The sequence below is a fragment of the Triturus cristatus genome, chromosome 6 (genome assembly GCF_964204655.1).
Source record: "Triturus cristatus chromosome 6, aTriCri1.1, whole genome shotgun sequence".
Classification (NCBI taxonomy): domain Eukaryota; kingdom Metazoa; phylum Chordata; class Amphibia; order Caudata; family Salamandridae; genus Triturus; species Triturus cristatus.
Window position 1 is genome coordinate 1,036,589,072 of NC_140589.1, and position 22,080 is coordinate 1,036,611,151.

The following is a 22,080-nucleotide window of genomic DNA, read 5'->3' on the forward strand; positions in this document are numbered from 1 at the left end:
TTAACCACTGCATAAGCAGCTTGGTAAGGGCAGAATTGTAGCAAAACACATGCAACGCTCATCACCTCAATTGCCATCCCTGTGTTTACAAGGGTGACTTTTGGAGTGAGGTGGCTCTAAGTTGAACAGTAGCTTCAAGAAACTTATATCTCCCGACGGCCCTAAGCGCCTTGAAATCCTTAAGGGGGTGATATGGTCGTGGTCTACAAATATGAATTATTATTATTATTATGAGACCATGGCTGTAGTAGCGGCGAAGTATCATGTGTTTTTTTTATTTTATTTAATATTGGGTAGCCTTGCTAAAAAAACTTTATTTAAACTCCCATCTGTGCTCCAAATCCCTCACCCAATACCCCATGCACCAATCCCTATATATATTTAGCACTAGGTTACAGAAAATGGTAAATGTATGTGGTAAAACCACATGGAATAGAGGATTAAGTTGTATGTATTGTTCCAGTCACCCTTCTTTTTTGTTCCATTCCTCACGACATAAGTTGACCTTTTGTTATTGTTCCTGTCCCTGACGGGTTCACCGGTTGAAAGCGGTCTCTGCCCAGATCTTACCATGACGAGAGGGGGGTGGGTTAGGTAGGAGTAAAGAACATTACCAATAAGTTATAGGGTTATTTCCGTTACCCTTTGGTTCTTTCGATCCGGACTGAATGTTCCTTGCCATCGTGAAACTCCCCTGACTTGATGGTGATCCTATGGGGCTCCCGCAGGCCTGTGGAGAGCTGGACCTCAATTCGCCCCTTGTTCAGCAACACAGCATAGAAGGCCTGAGAAATTAAAGACATAACCTTAAGTAGCAAAATAAAAGGTCACTGACTGTTATGAACTTGTTATTAAAGGCCTTAAAAAAAAAAATTACAAAAAATTAGCAAAATAAAAGGTGAGGTAGGTGTATTCTGCGTTTGACTCGCCCTACTCATGTGCACCTTCTGTTCTTCACTTTATTAGAACTAAGGCGGATAATTACTGCTTGTCATATTAGGCACATGTATTTAATAACCGTTTCACTGTTGGAATCAAACAGTGGAACTGCACACAACTTCACCAGCGTCCCTATATCATATAGTATTATCCCAATGCCGTGCAATTGTGCACAAAAGCTACATGGGCACTACTCCGCCAGTGCCAATGTCAGTGTGCGGGTGCACTGCACTGGTGCCTGGTTTGTATTACCTTGTCCCACATGTTTACCCCAACAAGGTCTAGTAGAGGGTGATGCGGGAGGTGTACCTGTCCGAGCTGCCTCCGCTTTCTCCTTGGAGGAGAGGGGGTCCCACCGTTGCCAAACAGGATGATCCCAGACTCGTTCTTTGTGCTGAATGATAGGTTAATTTCAGAGCCAGTATCAAACGAGGCAGGAGGAAGTTCCACAAATCCAGGTTTAGGAAAGCTAACCGTGTACAGTTTCTGGGGAGCAAAAAGACAAAAACTGTAGTTAGGATGGTAAAGCAAGCATAAAGAAAGCCAACAGTTTTGGCCCTCTCAAAGTAGGAAGGTTTTCTTAAGCTTAAGTGAGACAAAGAATAACAGCCAAACAGCACAAGAAGTGCAAGTCTATCTCAGTCCAGGCAAAGCTACAAAAACACAAACAAAGCCACGCAAACGTCCTTTGGACACAGGAATCAAGGACAGTATAGCAGCACAAACGTCAGTCACTTTCCCATAACACGCACAGCATGAACAACTGTATTGCAAGTTTCGCTCACACATTTCATGTATGGCTCAAAGAGCAGTAGTTCAGGATTATTTCACACATATGGAATGGCTACTGCAGTAGCAAATCAGTGCATATGTTGCTTATTTAAATAAGGAAGACTGACACTGTTGACATCCTTTAACCTTCAACTCCATCATCGCACCCAAACCCGCCCCGTGTCCACCATGAAGGAACTGGAGCAAGATCACAGAGGAAGACGTCAGCACTACCCTCCTCCACGACTGACGCCAACTCCGCAGCCAAAGAACTACACCGCTGGATCTCCAGATGCGCCGACAAGCTTGCACCCCTCCGCCACACCGTCAATGAACGTCCCCTGAAGGCCGCCAGGTTCACCACCGACATCCAAGAAACCAGGCGCTCCTGCAGACGCCTTGAGAAACTCTGGCAGAACAAGAAAACCACTGAAGACCTGAACAACTACAGGAACGCCATGAATGAATACCACCAGCACTTCAGCGCCACGAAGAGGACCTTTATCAAGAAAAAAATCCACTCTAACGCAAGCAACGCAAAAGAACTCTTCAACGTCATACAGCAGTTCACCAAACCCCCCAGCGAATCCACGGACGTCACTCCTTCCCAGGACCTCTACAACAAGCTCAGCTCCTACTTCCACCTGAAGATCAAGGCCCTCTACGACAACTTCAGCTAATAGACTCCTGACACCACCCCCCCTCTCCACTACCGACAACCAACCGACCATCACCACCTGGAAACCAGCCACCACTGAAGACACCACCAAGACCATGAAGAACACCTACTCAGGAGCCCCCATGGACCCCTGCTCACCGCACATCTACCACAGAGCTGCCGCCACCATAGCTCCCGAACTAGGCCGGACCATCAACACCTCCCTCGAATCCGGCATCTTCCCCAACGTCTGGAAGCGGGCAGAAGTCAAGCCCCTCCTCAAGAAACCCTTAGCGACCCGACATACATGAAAAACTACCGGCCCATCTCTCTCCTTCCCGTCGCAGCCAAAGTCAACGAGAGATTCATCAACGCCCGACCACCTTCATCGAAGAGAACGCCAACCTCGACTCCTCCCAGTCTGGGAGCAGCAACCGCAGCACCAAGACCGCCCTCCTCGCCCCATCGATGACACAGGGCCACACTGCGGCCCTCATACTACTAGACCTCTCTTTGCTCTTCTACACCGTCTCACACCGCACACTCTCAGCCAGACTACACGACGTTGGCATACGAGGAACTGCCCTCGACTGGATCTGCTCCTTTCTCTCCGGCAGAACCCAAAGGACCGGACTCCCTCCATTCCTCTCCGAACCTACAGAGATCAATTGTGCAATACCCCAAGGATCCTCACTCAGCCCCACGCTTTTCAACATCTACATGGCCCCCCTCGCTGCCATCGTCAGACAGCATGGGCCCAGCATAGTGTCTTATGCCGACGACACCCAGCTCATCCTCTCTCTCACGAAGAACCCCATAGACACCAGAATCAGCTTTCAAGAAGGAATGAAAGACGTCGCTGCCTGGATGAAAGACAGATGCCTAAAACTGAACTCGGAGAAGACCGAGCTCCTCATCCTTGGTCCCTCCCCCAAGGCGTGGGACAGCTCTTGGTAGCCCCCTGCCCTCGGAAACCCACCCACCCCGAAGGACCACGCACAGAACCTCAGCATCATTCCAGACTCCTCCCTCAACATGACCCGCCAGATCAACGCCATCGCCTCTACCTGCTTCAACTCTCTCCTCATCCACTGCAAGACCTTCAATTGGATCTCCCACGAATGCAGAAAGACAATCACCCACGCATTCGTATCTAGCAGAATAGGTACACTACACCGGAATCAACAATACACTGCTACACAAGCTCCAAATCATCCAGAACACCGCAGCCGGACTCGTCCTCGGAACCCCACGACATGAGCACATGACCCCACACAAACGAGAAATCCCTCCACAACATCGGACCCAAATACCTCAACGAAAGAGTCTCCTTCCCCGTACCCATAGGGAACCTACGCTCTTCCGACCTCGCCCTGGCAGAGACCACACGCATCTGCAGACCAGAGCTGGCAGAAGAGCCTTCTCCTACGTCGCAGCAAAGACCTAGAACGGTCTCCCAGTCAACATCAGACGCTCCCCCACTCTGCACACCTTCAGGAAGAACCTCAAGACCTGGCTTTTCGACTGATCCGGAGCTGCACCCCCGTGCCTTGAGACCCCTTCGGGTGAGTAGAGAGCTCTATAAACCCCCTGATTGATTGTGTTAGTCAGCAGTGACCTGACAACTTTGAAAGTGGTGGGTTGTAAATAACTGCATCAAGTTACTCTGAGCGCGAGAGTGAAGTGAATGAGCCTAACTGGCTCCAATGGGTGTGGGTGGTGTCTCCCTCAGTGAAAAAGAAAATATTTAAAAAACAGGTGTAGTGGTGGCTTTTGTGCACTAAAAAAGTTTCCTAGAAATTGGCTAAAAATCCATAGGTTGTGAAAGGGCACTAATGAAACATTCCAATACTTTCATCATGTGCCTTCAAGCCTACGCTCAAAAGGGGTGTTTTATGGTCACTCTCCCTAATAAAACATTTAAAAAATGTTGTCACAGCAGAGCATTCATACAATCACAGGCCATACAGAGTACAGCTTGTTGACATCTTTATGGTACAAAAAGCAGCACGATTACTCAATTTACACGCAATCATGTGCCTGAGAGTTCCACCATCATGATGCCAGGAATTCTCAGTATTGTCTTACAAATGCCCCCCAAAAAAAAGTATGGGACTGTAAGGCCTGGAACCCATTATACCATGGGTAGACACAGTTATTACCATAACACACTTAATATGTCAAGGATTGGCACCATCATAAGAGATAGTCGCAATAAGATATCCCCAAATGGTAGAAATGAGAGAGAACTAACATCACATGACAAAAACTTGACCTCAAACTCAACAAGCATAATATCCTCTTGGGAGATGGCAGTTGAAAATAATCTAACAATGCTGAGCCTTACAGTTTTACACCAGGCCACGGTTTTCAGTGACGGCATTAACATTCAGAAACAAATGACAAATACCTTCCCTTAGGAGTAGTGTGGTGTGCATGAAGGCATCCACTATTTTGCTAACTCTATAGCCAACTACATACAAACTGTAATATTCAAGTGCTGCGAATTAAAAAGCTACAGTAATAAGTACAAAGAGTCCTAAAGTGCCAAATAAAGCATGAACTACCTCTCTCTTCTATAGTAGAGACTCTATTGTAGAGATATACATCTGGGTACCTTAGGTCACTGTATTTTAACAATACAAGTCACACCAAGCACATGTTTTCTAAATCACAAAACTTAGATTTCATAGAGAAAATCCATGATTAAATGACGACAACTTTATACTCTGTTGGAAAAATGTACCCATGTTTATTGGATAAGACTGAAACCATTTACAATATAGGGTTAAATGCAAAAAAAATCACTATTCACCAAAATCGCCCTTTTTATTGATGAACATTGGATTTGGTGGAAGCAACTTCAGTGATAGAATTTAACAAACATGGCTAAAAAAATATAAAAATAGTTCTGGCCTTTTACAAAGTTGCAGTATTGAACGGGCTTAATAGATGTCCCTTTCAAATCAGATACAGCTGCTTGAGAAATCGTCCACAAAGCTTCAGTACTTCAAGCTGCCTCTAGATGGACCCCTAATTGGAATATAAATATTTGAGAACTCTTTCACAAAGCTGTAGTACCGCAGGGCGCCACTAGAGGCCCCTTTCGAGTAGGATGCATGTGCTTGCAAAGACTTTCACAAAGCTGCAGTAGTGTTTGCTGTTACTAGATACCCTTCTAGATCAGGTACATATAATTGCTGTGCCATACTACAAGTATTTGTTGTGCCGTGCCTTATGCCCTTATTAGGGGGTTTACTTGTGTCCACTCCGGCCCCAGCCTCAGGATAAAAAATAATAATTAATTGAACTAACCCACTTGAATGTCTCTTTTTGTTGAAAGTTAGAAAGAACAATGGCAAAAAGCATAACCATGCATGTGTTTTAAGCACATTGAGGGATTTTTTATAATAACCATTATACCCAGGTGTTTGCAAAGTTTTTTCTTGACTTTTTTTGTCCTTCACAAAGTTTATGAAGTTTCCTGCGTCCGTTTTGCAACTGCCTGTGCATACTTTTTCCATGTTTTGTGAGGCAATTGTCACTCCAAACAACCCCAGCAAAGATGGAAAATACATGCAGTTTTTTTTTCAATGCAGTTTACAGGGTTTTTGTACGTGCAGTGGAAACTTCAGATTTTTATGTGTACAAATGTACCTTTTTCCACATGCATTACTGCAAAAGTTACGATCTTGATGCAAATTAGGAAAGCGTAAAACTTTGCAACTTTGTCAATATGCAGCGTTTTTCAGAGAAAAAAAACTTCCATCTCTGCATACATTTAAAGTTTATTGTAGACAAACAACAATGTATCATTTTAAAGGGCAATTGACGTTTATCGGATCTATGCTGTCTACTGCTAAAAGTATTATCATGGTGTGTGTTGCTGTTTGTAAATGTGTTTAGGGAGCATGCATACTTGAAAGGCTTAAACAGACATAACAATTTGACATTCTAACATACCTCTAACGCACATCCTTTGGTGATTCCCACATAATCAGGGCTGCTCAGTAAATTGTAGGGTGTTCGGGAAACTTCGATATCCTTCATGCAGCCTGAATACTTCTTTAAATTCACTTCAGGCCTACAAAGAGAGGATCAATGCGAAACAATGATTAGTAACTGTTTTTTTGGCATGCCTAGTCCCATGTGGGATGCACACTGACAGTGCCACACCATGCGCGATACCTGAAATCTACAGGTTGGGCTGATTCTCGCCTGCGGGTATGAAGACTCTAGAATCTACTGAGGGGTGGTAGACTATCGACTGCCATGTGTGCGGATACTGTAGCCTGATGTCCTTTTTCAGGATTCATAGGAAGGAGTGAAAATGAGGCAGGACTAGTGAGCAAGTTCAGGCAGGAGAAGAAGAAAACTGGATTGAGCAACATTCATTCAAATTTTACATTTTTGTGTTGGAACATTTTCCTTTAAACGTGAACATTGTTGCTGTTTCAGTGGCATCATCAAAGACAGGTCTCCAGCCAAGAATGTCAGCAACATCCAGGACATTATCACGAATACCCCTCTCTATGTCGCATGCCAGCACTTGGACCGGGTTCTCCGTTACTCCACTTGCAGATCAACAGCTCATAGACTTTAAGAGTGGCAGATGCAACTGAATCTCGGGTGGTGAAGCACACATTTACTCACATGCTGTCACATGTAAGGATATCCCAACTATGACTACTTTGACCACATGATGACCAAAGGCATGTCCAAATCCACATCCCCTTCGTGGAGACAGCCATCTATCCCAGTCCACGTTTAAATGTGAGGCTTTAGTTTCCCCATCTGACCTTGCTGATCTGAATCTGTGGTTGCTCTTGAGCTTTTCTCACACACACGCACGCACATCTCAGTATCTGGATGGACACATTTGTGAACTTCTGTGTTCTAAGCCAGGGGCTCCCATAGCTTCTCACAATCTGTCACTAAACCCAGCACACGAAGGCAGGCACAGTCAGTCCACCGTTGCCTGCAAACTTCAACATCACTGTCATATACTATTTACCACCCGTTGCCTTACCATTCCCTGTACTTCTTCAACATGGCTGATGATCAACATACAAAACAAAATGAGAGGTCTGAAAGGGTGATTATGGTTCAGCACACATCCTCCCTTAACAAAGTCAAGCAAAAGTAGTGTGCAGTTCCAATACAAGACGAGACTACCTAATGAGATCAATTAAGGCTCTTGGTTTATTCATGAACGAGAGCATCCCCTTTAAGATGCACAAGACCCTACACTGGACAGTGCTTCTGTGCTTATTGATGCCGGTTTTGATTGGTCCCGATGTACCTGAGGTTAGAGGGAGACAAGTACAGGTGTATACTGTTGCTGGTGTTGCAATTTGTACCTTCTACAGAATCCACTTCTTAGGTAGGCCCACATCAATATCCTTTGTCTGTATTGTTAAATCACGTACATTGCAACTTCCACAGGTGAAATGGCCTATTACCGGTGGTAATCCCCAACAAGTGGTTATTGGCTCTGAGCTAATGTCTTTGCTTGGTAGAATGTGTACCGACTGTCGAAACGTAAACAGGGGTCTTTGTAAAGATAGTTGCTTGTGCTCAAAATATTCCACTTTTTGTTTCTGATCTTCTTAATATCAATGGATATCGATGTATGCTTGTGGCACACGTCAATTTCTGATTGGACTTCATATTCAGATATTTTTCTGCATTTTCTACATAGTTTCAGGAACATTGCTACCAGTGATAACTGCTGGGTCACCCTCCCACTTTACTTCACATGTTGTATCCTCTGATCGTCCATGAGGGGGAGGATCAATGTTGTAATTGGGCGTTTTCACACAGTAACATCTAGACCTCTGCCAAAAGAGAATAGTAATTGACCTTCTAGACCCAATTGTTGGGAAATTAAATGACTCCTCTTTCTCTCACAATTCTTTACAGAAAGAATTATCACGAGTCAGAATCCAGATATGGAAATTACATTTAGGATTATGAGCGTGGTCAGGGCAGCACGCTCAAGAAGGTTGGAAAGAAGGGGAGGGAGCGCTGCAGCCGTAGGGTCAGTCACAAAGCATCAGCCCATACAGCAGCAAGATCACTTTCCTTTGAAACTGCCGCCAAGCTAAAGGGAATTTCTAGAGCTTCTGAATTTGTGACACAGTTATTGAAGCACAGCTGTCCATGAGCAGGATGTTGGTGTGGCTGCTAACTTGCCCCTCTCTGGTGCTCGTCGGAGGAACAGCGACACCAGTCAGACAGGTATTGGACAAGAGCTCTGCAGGAGCCACTGTCCAGTCAAACAGAGGTGATCGGATGGACCCAGCTGGCCCTGTTATGGGTTGTGGTCATGGCTAGAATTCAGCAACATCACCCAGTATGTCTAGAGTGAGGCCCCCTGTGGGTACTCACCCGTGGGATGAAGAGGCCTGGGGAGCCAAGAGACAGATGCACCAGTAAGAGTGTCTTGACAGAAGTCCTGGTCATCATTGCACCATTCCCTGGCTGACCAGTGAGATGCAGGCACTGCAGGCACCAACCCTCCTGAGAGCTAGGAATCGTAATAGCCAGCATTTGAGCTGAACTGGGGCGAGATGCTGTGGATTTTGGAGCACCATTTTTTGCAGAGAAGCATCAAAAAGTCAGAGCTGCAGGGCCATAGAACAGTGTGGGCAGCTGGTGAGGGCCTACACAGGACAATGGCAGGACGAGGGCCCCTGGAGAAGCTTAGGCGGTCCGCCAGAAACTTGTCCAGGGTGAAGAGTTCTTCGGCATGGGGTAGGTGCCCTGTTGTGAGTTCACTTCCCAAGAAGGGGGTTCTTGGGTTCTTGGGCAATAATTTAGAATGTTAACATGGTCTAAGGATGAAGGAGGAGGTGTATATGGCTATAAGCACTGAGGGGAGCCCTAGAAGGGCTGCAGGTAACAGAGGCAAATAAGTCTATACAAGTGGTGGAGCACAGGGCCACTTTCCAGTTGTTGGTGGTAAGGATAAGATCATGGAGCTAGCAGTGCTTAATGATTCTGTACCGAGGAGGAGGGGTGGAAAAGACCAACAGGATACTTTGGCTATGTTTGGCAACCTGTGTGGTGTCAACAGCAATGACAGCTGGGGGTCTCCTCTTCAATGGGAGAGTGGTCTGACACTGGCCTGGGATGAGCAGAGGTCAAAGGTGGATATAGTCCAGAAGAAGAACATGAGAGGGTGAATTTTCTGACAATGGGGAGGGGAGCATGGTCAGGAAAGGTTGACATCAGAGCAAGAGGTACATGCAGGAATGGCATTGACTTAATCGTCATCATGCGGAGCGAATCAGTGATGTGGTGCAGAGGCAAGGCTAAACTGCGGGGTAAGTTCGGGACACACTGCAGGGTTTCGTTAAGCACTGCATAAATGCTCTGCCATGACACAGATAGGGCAGAAAAAGAATATCATGGCGGAGGATGCCCCAATGGGGCTCTCCTTGGGCTGCAATCATGACGAAGGGGTGTGATGTGTGAATTGCAGAATACGGGCATAAGTGACCCCTTGAGGTGACCAATTGATGCAGACAGCCAAGAATGAGATTCGGGCAAACAAGTATGTTGATTTGTTTAAATTGGTGCATAGGTAGACTGTGAGCATAGAAGGCTTGAAAGCAGAGGAAAGCGAGCTAGCTAAGAGGCCGAAGGTGCCCAGTAACATGGATACCTGGAGAGGGGCATTCACTATTTTCATTAGCATCTATGTGGAAAGTTCCCAGAGCAGAGTTTGGCCTTAAGGGAGTACTTATATCTCCTTATTGCAGCTAGAATCAGTTTTGGTGGCTTGGCGTGGTTAAGATATGATGAGCAGTTTAGTCCCTGGAGAAGCACCATGCCAGTAAAATCATATTGATCAGGAGCCTTGGCTACAGTACATGGAGCATACCAGACATGTGCAAACGGCACCTGCTGCGAGTAGTCTGCCTTCCTTACCACACCTTTCTGAGACACCCCTCCCAGAGTGAGATTGGGGGACAGGCAAGAAACCTTCTATGGGGGCCTGCTGAAACTTTAACTAAAGGGAGCCTATTATTTGCACCCTGTGACTTTTTCCATAACTGTTCCAAGTGCGGCGGCAGGCACATCCGATGCGGTGCACAGCAGCGGGCAACCACTTCCAGGGGGACGGAGAAGGGGGAATGGCAAATCAGTGGTGGCAATGGGCAGATACTCGAGTTAACCCGGATGCAATGCTACCATTGTTGGAGAGATATCCTGACAGTACAACAACAGCTTTCTTTTGGGAGTGTTCTTGTTTGTTTTTCGCGTTCCCTACCTGGGTCCCCGGGTGGGTCGACACACATACAATCTGAAGTCCTGCAAATGGATGGAAGAGCACTACCACATTAGTGGAAGAAACTGTGAAAAGAAGTGTGTGAGGGTAGTATGGCAGGGCCATTTCCGATTCCTAATTTGAGGAACTTGATGGTGATGCAATATCTGTCATGACCTGATGAGGGTTCTGTAAATGACTGCATCGACCAAACAGTGTTCAGTGTCATATGCCCACCAGTGAAGACACAGCCATTGAGTTAGTGTTAAGGTGCCGGCTGGTGCAAAATGGTCAAAGCATATATTATATTGGGTTTTTGCCTTCTGCCAGTGCACCCAAATGAGCTTGATTTATTAGGAATACCATTTCCTGGCAGATACTTTGTTGACAAGTGCATGTCTATGGGAGGTTCAATTGTCTGGGCAGTGCATGGAAAATGTAGTACCTTCCTGAAAGGGGTGTTTCACATAGTAGCCGCGCCAGAGCAGGTTCTTCATTACTAGGATGATTTTCTTGCTAATTGGGAGAACAGTGGTAACAGGAGAGTGTGCAAGATTGAGGATGGCGTTGGAAGAGGACGCATAGTGGAAGAACAGGAGGGTGACATTTTTGTCTGATAATGCAGCAGTGGTGCTGGTGGTAAACAGGATGACTCTGTCTGATGCTCGGATGTTGAAGGTTCTGAGAGAATTGGTCTTGCAAGGCATGGAGAAGAACCTCTGGTTTCGAGCTAAGCAGCACATTGTTGGCCTAGACAATGGAGTAGCTGATGCACTATCTCATTCACAGTGGGAAAGGTTCCTTGGTTTGACCCAGAGTGTGGAGAAGGAAGGTCTTTGTGTTCCAGAAGACCAGTGGGACGTCAGGCTGTGAAAGCATATCTACTTGTGGAATATTCGCTAGCAATGTCCACAAGGAAGATGTACCAACAGCATTGAGTGCCAGAAGGCATAGCCATGAAAAGAAGGGGTTACGGTTGAGAAGCGAGGACATGCTGAATATGCTGGAATTTATTTTGTGTCAATTAGAGAGTAGTTAGTCCATCTGCGATTAGTACATGAGGCAAGCTGGCAGGTATTGCATTCTATGGTGTTAGATAGCTGGTCCCGACTGCAAGGCAGGGTGCCCCGCGAGGCATCTTCTTTTGATCAGGGTCCTGAGGGCTATAATATAGCAGGTGAGAGTCGCATGCCCTTTCACCTGCGGATGCAGCTCTTCAGAGCAATCTTCAGTTTGGTGTTTTCAGCGCATTAGGATTTTAGAGATGGTAGGTGGGAGAGGTAGTTCAGGGATGGTGTTTGCCAACCTAGAGTTGCATACAAAAGGTTTCAAAGTGCATTTGAGGAAGTCTAGGACTGACCATAAGGGTAAGGGGCAGTGGTGCACATTGTTCAGGTGAGGCATGGGTAGATCCTTGGTTGCACTGGCAGGTCTTGTTTGGAGTTAAGGGTTGGGGTGAGGGCCCCATTTTCTTGCACAAGAACGGTTCTGCTGTAAGATTGGGGCAAGTACTGGGAGTATTAAGAAGATGCTTAGGGGTGCCAGGCTTGCCATAACTGGACTTAAGCACCCACTTATTTTGGTTAGGAGCAGCGAAGGAGAGTTTCTGGATGGAGCTGAGAGAAGACAGACTGAATGGTTTGGGTAGCTGGCAGAGCAGGTTGTGCGGAGGTATGGCAAGCAAAGAACTAACAGGCTGTTGCTTTGTTGGAAGGTGCTCCTTGTGCAGAGGCTCACTAGTGGGGTATAGGGAGCTGTGGTCCCTCTGTGATGATGTGGGCCAGGGTGCAGGGTGAGGAATAATTTGGAGGCAACCAGCAGGAGTTGGAATAAGATAGTGCCAGGGTTCATTGGTATGTCCTTGGTAGGATGAGTTGGGGGCAACAGGTGTCAGCCTTGTAAGAGTACAGGGCAAAGTGGGGCAGGCCAGATGTTTTGATCACTCTTTTAAGTGAGAATTATATTGTAAAATACGCTGCGCTGGATTTATTGAAGTCCATCAAGTGGGACATAGAAATGCAGAAGGTCAGCCAGGTTTCCACAGATATTTTCAGGACTAAGCTGTTGTCTGGTAGGATGTAGAGGGGTGTGAAACGAGCAGCCGAGATAGAGCCAGGAAGGAGCTGAATAGAGAAATGACTGGTCCGTGCAAGGGGAGAGAGGTGCAGATGATACCTCAACAGATCATTCTTTTTGAGTCCTTGCTTTTGTTCAGGCATGATAGGGTGCACTTGTCCGATGAGGGCAATTACTTTTGTTTAGAAGGGTTGACGGCCACTGGAAGGATGGATGAAACACCATAAAAAGCTCTGAGTTCGGAGGACAGAAGTGACACCACAGGGAGGGCCTTTCTGGTGGCTGAGGAAGGCAAACTGTTCAGCTGATTGGGGAAAAGATAAGGGAAGTCAAGATATGGGGCAAGGATGAGGATCTAGTCCAAGAGCGGTCAGGCTCAACAAGATGGTTAATGTGGGTTCCGGTAGGAGGACCCCAAGGGCATAGGGCATTTCAAAGTTTGCGTGCAGTTCAGGGTGGGATGTTGGGGTGGGAGTTACTTAGGGAGTTGGTTTAGAACCTTTTGTTAGCCCAGTTGACGGGGTAGCTTGTGCAGCTCAGCCAAATAGCTAGGTACTTTGCTTGCCAGTTGTAAATAAAGTGGCCTTTTGCAAAAGTCTAAATATGTGGCATTTTTGCATGGATCAGATTACTTGTACTTTACCATGTCTTAAATGAATACATTTGTGACTAGGCTATTGTGCACTGAAACTACAACACATCAAGCATTGACTTTTTGGTACCTGTGCAGTGTCAGCCCCATGACCTGCAAAATGCATGAGGCCAGTCCCATCTTACAGGGCTACTGTGGAAGGTAGAAGGGTGATCTCGTTTTATTACAGTGCACATACCTATACAAACATTGATATAGTCCAGCTAGCTGAAATCATATATAGTAACACGATTCTCTGGTCATCTGTTTGCTGATCATACTAAGCTAGATCTCAAGCTACATGCAGGACCTGCAGATACTCAGCTCGTCACAGACTGTTTTCTGCACCTTCAAGGATAGATGAATATAAAACATCGCTGCCTGCCTAAAAAAATGGCAAAATGGATGTCCTCTTACTCCTGTCTTTACATCTCACAAAGATACTCAGATATGGGATGACATTGAAAATGCCCATCCAAACACATCTCACCACCTCTTTCAGCGTTCAACCTTGCCATCTCAGGACCACACAATACTCAAATTCTCAGAGTGGACAGCCCAGTAAGCAAACTATATCATACAAAATAATATAAAAGGACCTGCAGAGCTGTTCAAAGCTACAGGCATACTAAAAACCAGAAAACTATCCGTCTGTCTCTCACACTTCATCATCCACCACACTGCTACAAGCATTAAAATTCCACTTCAGTGGTTATCACTCATGACATGGAATCAGTTCCCACATAAGAGCAAAACAAAGACAGCATCCTTCCAACTACACACCATTGCATGGTTGTAGCATGCTACCTATGTAGTAAGCCCTATAAGATGTTACAAAACAATACAATACGATATTACTGAAAGATAATTGAAACATAACCCAATTAACCTGTGGCAATAATACTATTGGAAACTGAAAAACATAATTTGATGGATAGTTGTGTCAAGATGGCTACATGAGAATCTCTAATTGCAGATCTCAATAGGCAAAGTTAAAGTTCTGTGGCCATATCTTTTCAGATGGGGGTATCACACCTAATCCTGCAAAAGTACAAGCTCTGTCAAATGCTGATCCGCCACAAGATGTTTCTATGACACGTTAAGTTCTTAGCATGGCCATTTACTGTTCAGGATAAATACGAGACGTTGCTACTATTAGTTCTCCATTGTGAGAGTTAATGATGAAAAATGTTTCATTCAAATGGTCACAAGAATGTGGGAAAAGTTTTAAGAAAATCAAATAAGCCATTGGCACTGCTGCTGAAATGGCCTCTACAATCCGAAGCTTCATTCGGAGGTAGTTGTTGATGCTAGCCCAGTCAGGTTAGGCACTATCCTGGCACAGCACAACAGACACCCATATGTCAAAGGCAGATTGGGGCATATGCCAGTAGAAGTTTGCCCAGACAGAACGTGCTTACTTCCAACAAGAAAAATACATTTTAGCCGTGGTTTGGACTTGTGAATATTTCCATGCCTTCCTGTAGGGATAGACTTTTACGCTGGTAACTGATCATCAAGCTTCACTGACTATCTTTGGCTATCCGGAAGCCAAGATGGCGCCTCGCACTGAATGGTGGGCGCTATGATTACAAGAGTAAAATTATACCATTTTGCATCATCCAGGAAAGGATCAAACCCTGCTGACTACTTTTCCAGAGTGCCTATTCAAGGGCAGGGTACTCCTTCCAAGACGGCTGAAGCCTACAGTAATTTCATTGTAAATTTTCTAGCTGCTAAATCATTAGCCCAGATCATCACTGCCATGAGACATGATAGTGACATGCTGAAGTTGAAAGATATAATTTATTAGTAATGGAATAGACAGACACGACCTCTCACCAGTGATGGTGAATATCAAAAATACAAAATTTTAAAGATGAACTGTCCATAACTGAGGAAGGAGTTACACTGAGAGGGACGAGAATCCTAATTCTGGAGAGTCTGCGACAGAAAATAATTAAAGTAGCTCACGAAGGACATCGTGGTACTGTTGCCACTGAAAGTGCTCTCCGAGACTGAGTTTGGTTTATATTTTAGATGAAAGGATTGAAAAGGAACCCAAAGCCTGCCATTTAAGCAACTAAATTTCTACCATTATTACTCAACTTACTCTGAACATCTCAGAACTCCCTAAGAATGCATGGGAGAGAATATCCATCAATGTCTTTGGTTCACTCGATAACGGGCATCATCTGATGATAATTGTGGAGGAGTACTGACATTTTCCATTAACAGAAGATCTCTCACTTACAACCCGTGAGCAAGTCATTGAGAGACTAGATGGCATCTTTGCGACATGGCGAGTTCCAGTCATTTTGAAGACTTATAATGACCCGCCTTTTAACAGTCGAGAATTCAAGGATTTCCTGGAGCATCTGAACATGAAGCATCAGAATAGCCCACCGTTGTGGTGGCAGGCCAACAGAATCATTGAGTATTTTATGAGTATGGCAAAGAAAGCATTACAGCCTGCAACTCGAGAGGCTCAGTTTAAAAATTGTATTGAATTCCAGCTGAATTGAGCACAGGCGAAAGTCCTGCGACTTTGATGTTCCAGAGATCAATGACAACCAAGTTACCTTATTCGACCAACAAAAGAGAAGGAAAGGAGAACACCACTTGTACAAAGGACTTGGTTAAAAAGAAAATGAAAGCCTATGCAGACAAGAGGTGACATGCAAAGAACATTTAGTTTAAGAAAGGAGATCTAGTAATTGCATGACAAATTCGAAGGAGGAAATTTGATGCTCCATATAATGCTGAACCTTTCCTCGTAGTGTCCGCCAAGGGACACACGGTGACTGCCCAGTATCCTGGAAAGTCTGTTGCAAGAACCTCTTCTCACTTTCTGCATTAGATTCATCAGTCTTCTGATCAAGATGGTGAAAGAAAGACTGAATCTGGAAACTCACTGACTGCTGTTACCTCTTCACTGTCTTCAAAAATCTCTGAAACTGAAGCTGATAGTTCCCAGCTTCCAGTAACCAGATCAAGTTGAACAATTAGAGCACCAAGTAGGTTGACTGAAGATGTAAAGTATATATATATTCACTTAAACCATAGGTTTCACACAAGTTATAGTTAGCTGTACATTTCACGTTATAGTTAGATCAGGTAACTATAACTTGCGCGCCCACAATAAACTGCTGATGACGTCACATATTACATCACTTATGACATGGTCAGTGACATCACTCATGACATCAATGATGACATCTGAAATGACACATTGTGCATTGCGGTCGCGCAAGTTATAGTTACCTGATCTAAAGATAACGTGGAATTTCATTGGTTTTTTACGAGTGAAATGTACAGCTAACTATAACTTGTGTGAAACCTATGGTTTTTTAAGTGAATTTGCAAGGTTTTTTAAATGCTAATTCCTAACTATAACGTGTGTGAAACCTATGGTTTTTTCAGTGAATTTGTACGTTTTTTTAAATGCTAAGTTATGTATTTATTTTTAATTTTTGCGCGCACGTTGCGCATTTCGTACCGTGCACGCCTCGCCATTTTTTACAAAATATCAATTGTTTTTTTCTCCCTTGGGGGTCCTTAGATTTATATATTAAATGTGATTGTTAATTCTTTTTTTTTTTTTTACCGTACGCGTACGGTAAGCTTACCGTACGCGCACTCCGCGATTTTTTTTAAAAATTATTAAATTTATTTTTCATACTTTTTGGTCCTTTGTGAACCCCCTGACGAATGCTAGGGGGTCTGCAACTCTCTTCATTGCCCCCTTTTCATGTTATCAACCTTTGTTTTTCAGTGCGAGAGACAGAAAATGGCGGCCGATACTTTCTGATTTCGTCCGATTCGAATGTTTACAGTCATGTAACCACCAATCAGAATTGAGCTCGCGCACGGCACCGTACGCGTACGGTAAGCTTACCGTAAGGGCACGGAGCGCGCTTACAGATATATATATTGATTTAAATGCTATTTTCTCAGGACCTACTGAACAGATTTACACCAGACCTGCAAAAGGCACATCCCTGACCTGAGGACTACCTCTCTGCCCAATTTCAAGTAATTCTGTTCAGCCGTTCGGGCTGTAGCTCAGACTAAAGGTCCTATGGGAAAATGCATGGGGAAAACGCGTTTTGGGACCCCCTTTTTTCTCAGCCCCCGCTTGACGAATCCCCCCGAGACTTTCAGGGTAGGAGCGGAGCGTAGCGCCCCATTAGTTTTGAGAAATTTGCGAGGATTCATCAACCGGCGCCAAAGTTGTTCCAAATAGAATGTTGCGGATTTCCTATGGAAACACGGTCCTAACTATAACTATCTACTGGCGACCGCCAGTAGATAATTATATATATATATATATATATATATATATATATATATATATATATATATATATATATATATATATATATATATATATTTTACACCAAGAGTTGCCCCCAATGACGAAGCCACAACACAACGTGCTAGTCCATGACTCCTTGGATTTTATTCAGCCAGATAACAGCACACAAATAAGCCAAACGCGTTTCAGGCGTTACGACGCCCTTGATCACTGGCAATGGAGACCCCATTCGAGCAGTCCACCTGAGCACCATTTAATGTCCCGCCCATGTGGGCGTGTGCCGTAGGAATTCTGGTCTATGCAGTCCGCTTGTAAATACAACCTCAATGGGTGATGCGGGCCCCCAATCAAAATGAACAGTCTTACCCCAGTGGGTATGTGCAGTAGAAGGCTGAACGCAGGTAACATCCTCCTTGGAGTGGACACGCTGTTCCAAGAGTGCCTCTTCATCTTTTGCACTCCGGACCCGCAAATAAGCAGTGGGGCCTCATCGCGGCTGAGCAAGCCGCCGAAATTTTTACACCAAGAGTTGCCCCCAATGACGAAGCCACAACACAACGTGCTAGTCCATGACTCCTTGGATTTTATTCAGCCAGATAACAGCACACAAATAAGCCAAACGCGTTTCAGGCGTTACGACGCCCTTGATCACTGGCAATGGAGACCCCATTCGAGCAGTCCACCTGAGCACCATTTAATGTCCCGCCCATGTGGGCGTGTGCCGTAGGAATTCTGGTCTATGCAGTCCGCTTGTAAATACAACCTCAATGGGTGATGCGGGCCCCCAATCAAAATGAACAGTCTTACCAACATTGAGGTTGTATTTACAAGCGGACTGCATAGACCAGAATTCCTACGGCACACGCCCACATGGGCGGGACATTAAATGGTGCTCAGGTGGACTGCTCGAATGGGGTCTCCATTGCCAGTGATCAAGGGCGTCGTTACGCCTGAAACGCGTTTGGCTTATTTGTGTGCTGTTATCTGGCTGAATAAAATCCAAGGAGTCATGGACTAGCACGTTGTGTTGTGGCTTCGTCATTGGGGGCAACTCTTGGTGTAAAAATTTCGGCGGCTTGCTCAGCCGCGATGAGGCCCCACTGCTTATTTGCGGGTCCGGAGTGCAAAAGATGAAGAGGCACTCTTGGAACAGCGTGTCCACTCCAAGGAGGATGTTACCTGCGTTCAGCCTTCTACTGCACATACCCACTGGGGTAAGACTGTTCATTTTGATTGGGGGCCCGCATCACCCATTGAGGTTGTATTTACAAGCGGACTGCATAGACCAGAATTCCTACGGCACACGCCCACATGGGCGGGACATTAAATGGTGCTCAGGTGGACTGCTCGAATGGGGTCTCCATTGCCAGTGATCAAGGGCGTCGTAACGCCTGAAACGCGTTTGGCTTATTTGTGTGCTGTTATCTGGCTGAATAAAATCCAAGGAGTCATGGACTAGCACGTTGTGTTGTGGCTTCGTCATTGGGGGCAACTCTTGGTGTAAAAATTTCGGCGGCTTGCTCAGCCGCGATGAGGCCCCACTGCTTATTTGCGGGTCCGGAGTGCAAAAGATGAAGAGGCACTCTTGGAACAGCGTGTCCACTCCAAGGAGGATGTTACCTGCGTTCAGCCTTCTACTGCACATACCCACTGGGGTAAGACTGTTCATTTTGATTGGGGGCCCGCATCACCCATTGAGGTTGTATTTACAAGCGGACTGCATAGACCAGAATTCCTACGGCACACGCCCACATGGGCGGGACATTAAATGGTGCTCAGGTGGACTGCTCGAATGGGGTCTCCATTGCCAGTGATCAAGGGCGTCGTAACGCCTGAAACGCGTTTGGCTTATTTGTGTGCTGTTATCTGGCTGAATAAAATCCAAGGAGTCATGGACTAGCACGTTGTGTTGTGGCTTCGTCATTGGGGGCAACTCTTGGTGTAAAAATTTCGGCGGCTTGCTCAGCCGCGATGAGGCCCCACTGCTTATTTGCGGGTCCGGAGTGCAAAAGATGAAGAGGCACTCTTGGAACAGCGTGTCCACTCCAAGGAGGATGTTACCTGCGTTCAGCCTTCTACTGCACATACCCACTGGGGTAAGACTGTTCATTTTGATTGGGGGCCCGCATCACCCATTGAGGTTGTATTTACAAGCGGACTGCATAGACCAGAATTCCTACGGCACACGCCCACATGGGCGGGACATTAAATGGTGCTCAGGTGGACTGCTCGAATGGGGTCTCCATTGCCAGTGATCAAGGGTGTCGTAACGCCTGAAACGCGTTTGGCTTATTTGTGTGCTGTTATCTGGCTGAATAAAATCCAAGGAGTCATGGACTAGCACGTTGTGTTGTGGCTTCGTCATTGGGGGCAACTCTTGGTGTAAAAAAAAAATATATATATATATATATATATTCACTGAAAAAACCATAGGTTTCACACACGTTATAGTTAGGAATTAGCATTTAAAAAACCTTGCTAATTCACTGAAAAAACCATAGGTTTCACACATGTTATAGTTAGCTGGACATTTTACTGATAAAAAACCAATGAAATTCCCCCGTTATAGTTACTGTAGGCAACTATAACTCACGCGACCGCAATCCTCTGCTGATGCTAATACTGTATTTAGACACTTATTTGCCCATGTCTTCTTCCATTAAATTTTAGCTATACATATATTACAAATATTTTTTTTTCATAAAGACACATATGTCATCAGCAGAGGATTACGGTCGCGTGAGTTATAGTTGCCTACAGTAACTATAACGGGGGAATTTCATTGGTTTTTTATCAGTAAAATGTCCAGCTAACTATAACATGTGTGAAACCTATGGTTTTTTCAGTGAATTAGCAAGGTTTTTTAAATGCTAATTCCTAACTATAACGTGTGTGAAACCTATGGTTTTTTCAGTGAATTTGTACGGTTTTTTAAATGCTAATTTATTTATGTATTATTTTTTATATATTTATTTTACAATAAACTACGTATTAAAAATTATTATTATTTTTTTTTTTGGTTTTCACCCTGCGAATTATTTTTTTTTTTTTGCAAAAAAAAAAAATTTTTTTTTGTGTTTTTCAGTGCGCGCACCCCCGCGATTTTTAAAAAAAAAAAATTTTTTTTTTTGCCTTCGGGGTCCTTCAGGGACCCCCTGACAAAGGCTAGGGGGTCAGGAACTCTCTACCCTGCCCCCTTTTCACGTTCGCCACCTTCCTTTTTCACTCTCGCACTGAAAACAAACAAAATGGCGGCCGACACTTCCTGATTTCGACCGATTCGAACGTTGACTAACATGTAACCACCAATCAGAATTACGCTCGCGCACGTTAGGGTGCTCGCACGGTGCTCGCACGGTGCGCGCACCCTGCGCGCATATATATATATATATGCTTTTAAATGCTATTTTCTCCGGAAATACTGAACAGATTTACACCAGACCTACAAAAGGCACTTCCTTGACCTAGGGACTACCTCTCTGCCAAATTTTGAGTAATTCTGTTCAGCCGTTCGGGCTGTAGCTCGTTCTAAAGGTCCTATGGAAAAATGCATGGGAAAAACGCGTTTTGGGACCCCCCTTTTATCTCAGCCCCCGCTTGATGGATCCCCCCGAGACTTTCAGGGTAGGAGCGGAGCGTAGCGCCCCACCTATTTTGAGAAATTCGCGAGGATTCGTCGACCGGCGCCAAAGTTATTCAAAATAGAATGTTGAGGTTTTCCTATGGAAACGTGGTCCTAACTATAACTACCTACTGGTGACCGCCAGTAGGTAATATATATATATATATATATATATATATATATATATATATATATATATATATATATATATCCACCACAATCGTTATTTCACCATACCAGAAAGGACGATGCCACTCCTTTTTTCAGTTGTACTCCAAAACGCGTCGAGTGACTGGCTAAACGAAATCAAATAAACACGCTTTGAAAAGGAATACGTGGCTGTGGCATCGTCTTTTCTGGTATGGTGAAATAACGACTGTGGTGGAGATTAGGGGTTTGTGCCCCCGCCACAGCCCACCGCTACAAGAGGCTTGGGTTTCTTCGCGATCAATAGTTGTGGATATATATATATATATATATATATATATACTTACATATATATAATATACATATGCATAATATACACTGAATTGACAAAAAATATTTTTGTATCTAAAAGAAGGGGAGATGTAGTGTCTTGAGAATTCCCTTTAAGCTGATTAACGGCCTCTGTAGAGCTGTGACATAGGTGTCTGAGTAGAACACAATTAAAGCTTATTTTAGAATGTTGAGTTTGCAGCATCATGCAGCAGAATAAAGAGATGTAATACTAAGCTCCATGTGTGGCATAGTCATTGGTGGGTACCCAGGCTGGGGATGACGCTACATGTGAGATCACAGCAAATGGTGC

General features: G+C 44.9%; 1 protein-coding gene across 6 annotated transcripts in view; it reads right to left on the minus strand.

Annotated features, from left to right (window-relative positions):
* The window catches only part of LAMA2 (laminin subunit alpha 2), a 3,129,796-nt gene that overhangs the window by 131,127 nt on the left and 2,976,589 nt on the right, over positions 1 to 22,080 (minus strand). For all 6 annotated transcript variants that reach the window (XM_085611831.1, XM_085611827.1, XM_085611830.1 and 3 more), the window contains 3 exons: positions 6,332 to 6,452; positions 1,249 to 1,425; positions 643 to 785 (listed from right to left, as the gene is read on the minus strand). In XM_085611831.1, the coding sequence (XP_085467957.1) occupies positions 643 to 785; positions 1,249 to 1,425; positions 6,332 to 6,452 (441 nt within the window). The remainder of the gene's footprint in view (positions 1 to 642; positions 786 to 1,248; positions 1,426 to 6,331; positions 6,453 to 22,080) is intronic.